This window comes from Oryctolagus cuniculus, chromosome 7 (genome assembly GCF_964237555.1).
Source record: "Oryctolagus cuniculus chromosome 7, mOryCun1.1, whole genome shotgun sequence".
Lineage (NCBI taxonomy): Eukaryota > Metazoa > Chordata > Mammalia > Lagomorpha > Leporidae > Oryctolagus > Oryctolagus cuniculus.
This window is the reverse complement of record NC_091438.1, coordinates 21,153,482-21,162,687: the sequence shown is the minus strand read 5'-3', so window position 1 is coordinate 21,162,687 and position 9,206 is coordinate 21,153,482. Positions and strand designations below refer to the sequence as shown.

The following is a 9,206-nucleotide window of genomic DNA, read 5'->3' as shown; positions in this document are numbered from 1 at the left end:
AAAAAGACACATTGAAGTCCTACCCTTTGGTATTTGTGAATGTGATATCTGGAAACATCTTACGTACAGATGTAATTAGTTTAAGAGGAAGTCATGGGGATGGGTCCTCATCCACTATGACTGTTGTCCTTATAAGATGAGGAGAAGGCTGTGTGAAGATTCGGGCAGATTGGAGAGATGCACGTACAAGCTGAGAAGTGCCAAGGATTGTCAGTAACACCAGAAGGTAAGAGAGAGGCATGGAACCGCTTCTTCCCCAGCGTGTTCAGAGAGAGCACGGCTCTGCTCTGACACCTGGACTTGGGTCCTCTGGCCTTCAGAACTCTGAAAGCAAAAATGCCTGCTGAAGCCACGTGGTTTGTGGAGTTTTGTTATGGCTGTCCTAGGAAAACAGAGCTGGTTAACTGAACAAAAGGAAAGCAGCCGGGGACTTCTGGGAAGGAGTTTCCTCTAAGAAAGGGAATCAGAGGGGACATTCTGCCTGCCTTGTGTCCATCCATATGGTCATGGTACATGGAGCAACTGTAGCCATCTTGAAACTAAAGGGACATAAGCTTGAGTACAAAGGCCAAGACACAGAGCCTTGGGGCTGGTATTGTGGTGTGGTGGGTTAAACTGCCACCTGTGATGCTGGCATCCCCATGTGGGTACTGGTTCAAGTCCTGGCTGCTCCACCTCTGATCCATCTCCCTGCTAATGTGCCTGGGAAGCAGCAGAAGATGCCCAAGTGCTTGGACTCCTGCCACCTACCTGGAAGACCTGGATGCAGTTCCAGGTGGGGAGTGACCAATGGATGGACAGTCTCCCTTTCTATATCTCTTCCTCTCTCTCTGTAACACTGCCTTTCAAATAAATAAATAAATGACACAGGTCCTGGTAGAACTGAATGGACAGGTCCATGATGATGTCATGGAGTTGTTGAATTATGCTGGAATTACCAGATTTCCTGTTCTGCGAGAGAACAGAATTTGCTCATTCCGTGTGCCACTTTTAGTTAGGTTTTCTGTTACGTGCATATAACAACCTTTGATACCTCAAGGGTTAGTGGTATCTAAAGGAATTCACTGAGGTCAGGAAATTTTTTTAATAAAAATATTTTTATTTACTTATTTATTTGTGATGAGGAGACAGAGTGCATATGCTCCCAATTGCAGGTTTTCTTCCCAAATGTCTGCAACAGCTGAGGGCTAGCCTAAGGCTGAAGCCAAGGCCAGTAACTGGGAACTCAAGTTAGGTTCCCCATGTGTGTGTCAGGAACCCAACAGAGTGGACCATCACTGCTGCCTCCCGGGGTCTGCATTAGCAGGAAGCTGGAGTCAGGAGTCGGTGCCAGGTATCAAACCTGGTACTGTGAGGAGGGATGAGGCATCTTAACCACAAGGCCAAATGCCCACACACCAGGAAATCTTTTATTTACCACTAGCTGATGGCTTTTGCGACCCTTCCCAGTGAGTACTATGCAGAGGTGACGCTCCCTGAAGAGGTACGCCCAAGTTCCTACAAAGGCTTTTCACTGTAAAGTGGACTGGGTCTTTTTTTTTTTTTTTTGACAGGCAGAGTGGACAGTGAGAGAGAGACAGAGAGAGAAAGGTCTTCCTTTGCCGCTGGTTCACCCTCCAATGGCCGCCGCTGCAGCCGGCGCACCGCGCTGATCCTGGCAGGAGCCAGGAGCCAGGTGCTTTTCCTGGTCTCCCATGGGGTGCAGGGCCCAAGCACCTGGGCCATCCTCCACTGCACTCCCTGGCCATAGCAGAGAGCTGGCCTGGAAGAGGGGCAACCGGGACAGAATCCGGCGCCCCAACCGGGACTAGAACCCGGTTTGCCGGCGCCGCAAGGTGGAGGATTAGCCTATTGAGCCACGGCGCCGGCTTGGACTGGGTCTTACATGAGGCTTGAGGTCTTCCTGATTCTTGTATATGTTTCCTGTCCCAGAAACACTTTCCACCCACGTTCTTCTTGTACCTAGCTACTTTCTACCCACCTTCTGCATTTGAGTTTCCTTTGAGAAGCCAAGTCAGGGCTAAGTGTCCCTTTAATGGACTTGCCCCATTTTAGCATTTACCACATTATATTGTGATTGTCTATTTACTGTCACTACCTCTCACTAGGCTCTTGGGAAAAGATACTCTGAACATCCTGCTGATTGTTGCATGCCCTAATACAAAGCATGACTCATGGTAGGCGCTTGATAAATATGCATTAAGTAAGTGAAAATAAAAGACACAGCGGTGCCAACAGTCTGTAATCTAAAATTTATCTACACTGTTTTAGCAAGGTCTATGAAAAAATGAGAGCTGGGCAGGGCCTTGGTAAAGCAGGAAATAGCTAAGCCGATCTTTTTCCCTGCTCTTTGGGTTCTATGCCTGATTCTTCTATTCTTTTTTTTTTAAAGAGCCATTTATTTATTTTTATTTTTTTAGGATTTATTTATTTATTTGAAAGGCAGAGTTGCACAGAGAGGAGAGGCAGAGAGCAGTCTTCCACCCGCTGGGTCACTCCCCAATTGGGTGCTTTGGGCAGAGCTGTGCCGATTTGAAACCAGGAACCAGGAGCTTCCTCCGGGTCTCCTACCAGGGTGCAGGGTCCCAAGGCCTTGGGCCATCTTCTACTGCTTTCCCAGGCCATAGCAGAGAGCTGGATTGGAAGTGGAGTGGCTGGGACTCGAACCGGTGGCCATGTGGGATGCCGGCACTGCAGGCAACGGCTTTACCTGCTACGCCACAGCATCGGCCCTTCTTCTTCTTTTTTTAATATAAAGATTTATTTATTTATTTGAAAGGCAGAGTTATAGGGAGAGGGAGAGACAGAGAAATTTTCTATCCAATGGTTCACTTCCCAAATGGCTGCAATGGCCAGGGCTGGCCAGACCAAATCTAGGTGCCAGGAGCTTCTAGGTCTCCCACGTGGATGTAAGGGCCCAAGGACTTGGGTCATCTTCCACTGCTTTCCCAGGAGCATTAGCAGGGAGCTGGATTGGAGTGGAGCAGTCAGGACCCCAACTGGTGTCCAAATGGGATGCTGGTATCACAGGTGGTGGCTTTACCCTCTACACCACAGTGCCACCCTTATTCTTTTCTTCTCCCCTCCCCTCTCCTCCTTCTCTCTCCCCTCCTCTCTCCTGCCTTCCCCTCTTCTCCACTCCTCTTCTCTTCTCTTCTCCTGAACATTTTTTACATCTGGGCTTTATTTAACTCAAACATGTAAGAAAAAAAATGATAATGGTTAAACTGGAATTATCAACACATCTACTGTTTTCCTAGAGAAAAAAAAGTTATGAAACACGTGTCTTTCTAGAAAACTCCCTAAAAATTAATGCTAAGAATTTATAATAGGACAAGAAGTTGGCAGCAGTGGGACATTTGGTACCTTTATAGCATGGTGGGTAGGTTTTGCCTTCTTCAGTCTCTGATTTCCCTAAGAAGTTTTGGATAATGATCTTGTCTTTGATACTTGAAAGTAGTTTCCAGTAATACTAAAGGTACGGTATTATCTCAGTCTGAGGTCATTCATTCCTTAAGGTTAGCCATGCATTTGTCTTCCAGATTTTTCTTCTTAGAATAAATTGTGCAGTGCTCTGCCAGATATGATAATTGTAATATTTTTTCTCTATATGGTGAAAATTATTCACTCATTCACTTGGGTGTTTTCCATGTTTGCACTCAATACTGTGTTATGCATCCATCAACAATAGTCAGACTGGAACCCTTTCCCAGCACAGCCTACTGGCCAGTGGAAAGATAGATTACAAATAAATAAATATTAAAAAAATTTGCTTCCAAGAATGAGATGGTAGAGACAGAGACTAAAGTGTGGGGAGGGGACCTAGTTTGGGTGATCGGGGACAACTTCCCTGAGAAGGTGACAATTTAGCTGAGACTTAAAGGATGAGCAAGGAGTCATGCCTTGGAAACAGGGTCACGTTAACCGCAGGTCAGTTAAAAATAACCCCCAGCCTCTCCAGCCTGAAGGTTGGACGTATGGGCTTAAAAGCTTCGCTGCCAGCACCAAAGATGGCGAGTGAAGGGGGCGGGGCTCGCGCGTTCCGATTGGCTAGTCCGGGGGTGGCGTCACGTGGCGGCCACGGAGCATCCGGGCTCCCGGCGGCGGCGCTGCGGAGGCTCGCTGGAGAGGCGGCACGCAGGTGAGCTGGCAGCGGTGCGGCCGGCGCCTGAGCGCCGCGCGTCCAGACCATGGCGGGCTCCCTGCCTCCCTGCGTGGTGGACTGTGGCACCGGGTAAGACCCGCTCGGCGTCTACCCCCGCTCCTCCGCGGACCCGCTCCCGGCCCCGGGCACCTTGCCCTCACCTGGTGGTCGAGTTGCGCTCGCCGCTCCGGAACTCAGGGACCCATGACTGGGCACTGACAGTGGGGTCACTGCCTCCGGGGTCTCCGCGCGGCCCCCGCCGCTCCCATCAGGCTTAGCCCTGATGCTGTGATGTCCCTTTTGGGAAGGGCCACGAGAAGAAGGTGACTGAGGGGGAGGGACGTAGTGTCCAGTCCGTGTGCCCACTTCTCCTGGCCTGTCCCCTTCTCACGTGGCCCGGCGGGAGGGTGCCCTGGGCGCGCAGCCCCGCGCCGGCCTCCGGGATGGACACCCTGTCGGGAATCCGAGGTCAGCCGCATCTCACCTTGCTGGAGTGCCTCTGGGGCACCCATCACTGCGGGTGTGTTTTTTTTTAACGTCACTTACCTGCCGGCTAACGTTGCCCCTGCCCTCTGATGTTTGCTGGCCTTGGTTCTGTGCCCTCAGGCGCGTGTCATTTCTCCTGGCCCATGCTTTTTGCCGCCTACTTGTGGAGATATTTACATTGATCTGCCAACTCCGACAGCCTGTGTAATGCCCACTCTGCTCTTTTCCAGGGTGAAAGGGCACACTCAGTATAACGTCTTGCTTTTAGTTTTGCGGAGACTTGCCTTTTTGTTTACACAAGATGTTTGAAAAGACTCCATTTTGGAAAAGCAGTGTAGATTTGGGAAAACCTGTTTGTGGTATAGGTTGGTCTTTTAGGGATGTGATGGCTTCTTGGGGTGTCAAGCTATTTAGAACGGACTTCAGGGAATGTCTTGTATTTCCAGTCGCTGATTTTCAGCGAGATGATTGCTGATAGTTTGGGAATACAAGCTTGCTTGCTTGCATTGTGGGTTTAGTACTTAATAGCCCGGACATAAATGTAGCCTCTGAAAGATTTTTTTTTTTTTTTTTTTTTTTTGAGAAGAGAGTTTAATCGTTTTGCCACAGAATATTTCATGGCTCAGTCTCCCTACCCTTGATTCTGTTGTGTAGAAAGATGCACTTGGTTTGGTTTCCCTGACAACCTTGTGGGGGTGTCGTCTTTAATTTGCTACAGTCCATCTCCTACTGATAGTTCTTTGCCTTTGCTGCTCAAGCCACCAGTGGTGGTTCCGGGCCAGGGAAAAATTGTGGCCTTTTTGTTTGTGCCAGTTTTTCTTTTTGAAATATTGTACTAGAAGTTTTTTGGCTTTTTAGTTTTTAGAAATTGCTTTAATACTCAAAACACAAGCCAGAATCAGTATTATGTTACAGTTCTCCCTCCAGTTGTTGAGGACCTAACTCTTCTCCTCCCTCCAGTTTCATTGTTCACCCTGCGCCCCTCTGGCCTGGCTGTGTTATGGGTGAAGGCAACATGTAGAAGTATTTTCCAATGTCACATTTGCATGTGAGGCTTTTGCTTTTGTATTTTTGGTCTGGCAAAAGCTATTGAAATAACGAAGCATTTCTTGTTTTGTAGCAGTCAAATAATGCTCACAGAGTTTGTCATACCTTTGACGTTAGTAAGCTGGGGGCCTTACTCATTCTTGCTATAAATATCTGAAATGTGCTCAGTTTAGATCTTTTGAGGTAGGTGATAAATGTAACTGCTCACTGGGACATTGGGCCTCAATAGATCTTTGTTTTGTGACACATGCTTCAGTTGTTGTAGGCTTTGGTGTTGAGACCTAGAAACTGTGTTAGGGAGTCTTCCCAGTGGGTTTCCCATGGACATAATTCTGTCATGGAAACTGCTGCAGTTAGCAGGCATGAATAGCCCATGTCTATTGTGTGGCCAGGAGCAGCCTGGATGCCCCTAACGTTACCTACTTTAATGTATTAGTAGTTCTTACATTTCCCCGACAGCTAAATTGGGTTTTGGATTGACTTTTGCCTCAAAATAGGACAAAAAGCAGTGCAATGGCAGATAAAAATAACCAAAACCAAGGGAAAGAATGGGCCTGGGAAATCACCCCAGACTGTAGACCATTGGTTGCTGTAGTTGGTCATCATCTGGCATGGGTTTTTCTATCTGATAATATCACAAAAGAACCATTGTTATGTAATTCCCGTCATCAGGAAGGAAGAGAAGTACCTGTTTCTCATTTGAAAAGGTTTTTTTAGTACTAAATGCTAAAAGAAAAATTTGACATTGAATGATACATAGTGGGCACTAATGATTTAGTGGATAGTGCTCTGAACAATGTCTATTAGAATGTTTTGTGCTAAACAGTGTTCTAAGTAATGATAACAGGGTACTGAATAACAGTGTATTAAACAGTGTCCTAAGTAATGATAACAGTGTACTGAATAACAGTGTATTAAACAGTGTTTCATCCTGGTAACCTCAAGTTTCTGATAAACCGACCAGCTGGGTGAAAGCCCGAGTGCCGGGGGCCGGTATAATACAGAAAAAGGGATGTGATATATCCAAAAATAAAGGTTCATCTATTTAAAGGAATGACTAGGCGGCATAGTTTTCAGTTTCCCACAAGTCCAGCATCACTTCTCTTAACTGTACTTCTTTAATGAAGACTTTTGCATTTTAAAATTTATTTTGAAGTACTTTCAAATATATTGAAAACTGAAAGAGAACAAAAAATGATTGTGCTTTTCTAGTTTCACCTATTAACATTTACTTCATTATTTTGTGTATGTTTACACATGTTTTAACTATTTTTCTTTTTTAGAAGAATTATTTATTTGGGAGGCAGAGAGAGAGGGAGAAAATCCTCATCTGCCAGTTCACTCTGCAAATTCTCACCATAGCTGGGGCTGGGCCCAGGCCAGGCCCAAGTCTGGGAACCAGGAACTAAACCCAGGTTTCCCATGTGGGTGGTTTCCCCAATTACTTACAGGGTCATCACTGCCTCCAAGGGTCTGCATTAGCAGGAGGCTTGTGTCAGGAGCCAGAGCCAGGAATTGAAGCCAGGTGCTGCAGTATGGGATGTGGGTGTCTGAACCACTGGACCCAATACCTACTATTATCACTTACTGCTTTTTTTAAAAAATATTTATTTATTCATTTGAAAGGCAGAGGTGTAGAAAGGCAGAGGCAGAGGCAGAGAGAGAGAGAGAGAGAGAGAGAGAGAGGTTTTCCATCTGTTGGTTCACTCCCCAAATGGGCGCAACTGCCAGAGTTGCGCCAGTCTGGAGCCAGGAGCCAGGAGCCTCCTCCGGGTCTCCCAAGTGGGTGCAGGGGCTTAAGCACTTGGGCCATCTTCTACTGCTTTCCCAGGTCATAGCAGAGAGCTGGATTGGAAGTGGAGCGGCTGGGACTCGAACCGGCGCCCATATGGGCTGTGGTGCTGGCATTACCCGCAACACCACAGCACCAGCCCCTATTTACTACTTTTTAGAATGGTTTGAGACTAAGTTGTAGACATCATACTCTTTTTTTTTTTTTTTTAAAGATTAGTTAATTTATTTGAAAGGCAGAGTGACAGAGGTAGGGAGATAGAAAAAGATCTTGGCGTTTGCTGGTTCATTCCCCAAATGCCTACAACAGCTGGGACAGTGCCAGGCCACAGGCAGGTGCCAAGAACTCATCCAGCTCTCCCATGTGGGTGGTAGGAACCCAAGTGCATAGGGCATCATCTGCTACTTCACAGCGTGTGCGTTATCAAGAAGCTGGATTGGAAGGAGAGGAGAGACTTGATTCCAGGAATTTTTTTTAAGATTTATTTATTTGAAAGGCAGTTTTAATAGGGAGGGAGAGAGAGATGTCTTCCATCCATGGGTCACTGTCCAAATGGCTGCAAAGGCTGGGTCTGAGCCAGGCTGAACCAGAAGTATGTATGTGTGTGTGTGTGTGTGTGTGTGTGTGTTTATCTATATATATATTTAAAATTTTATCTCGGGTTTTTTTTTTTTTGAAAACATACTCTTTTACATCATAATTCAGTGTCTGCCTTCTGAGAATAAGTCACTTTTTTTTTTTTTATTTAACAGAGTTAGACTGAGAGAGAGAGAGAGACAGAGAGAAAGGTCTTCCTTCCGTTGGTTCACCCCCCAAATGGCTGCCATGGCCGGCGCTGCGCCAATCTGAAGCCAGGAGCCAGGTGCTTCTTCCTGGTCTCCCATGCGGGTGCAGGCGTCCAAGGACTTGGGCCATCCTCCACTGCCATCCTGGGCCGCAGCAGAGAGCTGGACTGGAAGAGGAGCAACCCGGACTAGAATCCGGTGCCCATATGGGATGCCGGTGCTGCAGGGGGAGGATTAACCAAGTGAGCCACAGTGCCGGTTCCGAGAATAAATCACTCTTATATACAATCACAGACCAATTGCAAAATCAGAAAACTTGAATACAATACAATACAATACAATAGTATTCCCCGTGTTCATGAGAACAGTCCCCATTTATATATATATATATATATATATATTTTTTTTTTTTTTTTTTTTTTTTGACAGGCAGAGTGGACAGTGAGAGAGAGAGACAGAGAGACAGAGAGGAAGGTCTTCCTTTTTCGTTGGTTCACCCCTCAATGGCCGCTGAGGCCGGCGCGCTGTGGCCTGTGCACCGTGCTGATCTGAAGCCAGGAGCCAGGTGCCTCCTCCTGGTCTCCCATGGGGTATAGGGCCCAAGCACCTGGGCCATCCTCCACTGCACTCCGTGGCCACAGCAGAGAGCTGGCCTGGAAGAGGAGCAACCGGGACAGAACCGGCACCCCGACCGGGACTAGAACCCGGTGTGCCGGCGCTGCAGGCGGAGGATTAGCCTATTGAGCCGCGACGCTGGCCCCCATTTATATATTTTAAGGAATCTCGCCTTCTCTCCCATCTAGCACCATACATTGCATTTGTTGTTGTCTTGTCTTTTGAGTCTCATTTAATTTGGAACAGTTTGTTATTTTATTTTTTTTGTCTTTCAAGACGTTGACATTTTTGATAGCCAGTTATGTATGATGTCCTTCAATTTAGGTTTGTCTGGTGT

The 9,206-nt window shown here is 47.0% G+C and overlaps 1 protein-coding gene across 6 annotated transcripts in view; it reads left to right on the top strand.

The window, feature by feature from the left end:
- Positions 1–3,995: 3,995 nt before the first annotated feature.
- ACTR3B (actin related protein 3B) overlaps positions 3,996–9,206 on the top strand; it is a 119,922-nt gene continuing 114,711 nt past the window's right edge. Inside the window, exon 1 of one of the 6 annotated variants that reach the window (XR_011390302.1) lies at positions 3,996–4,141. Coding sequence is in view for 1 of the 6 variants with exons in the window: in XM_008263927.4 (XP_008262149.1) it covers positions 4,191–4,234 (44 nt within the window). In the remaining 5 variants the exon portion in view is untranslated. Of the gene's footprint in view, positions 4,235–9,206 lie in introns of all 6 variants that reach the window. The other 5 variants (XM_051857097.2, XM_008263930.4, XM_008263927.4 and 2 more) reach the window with 5 other exon arrangements.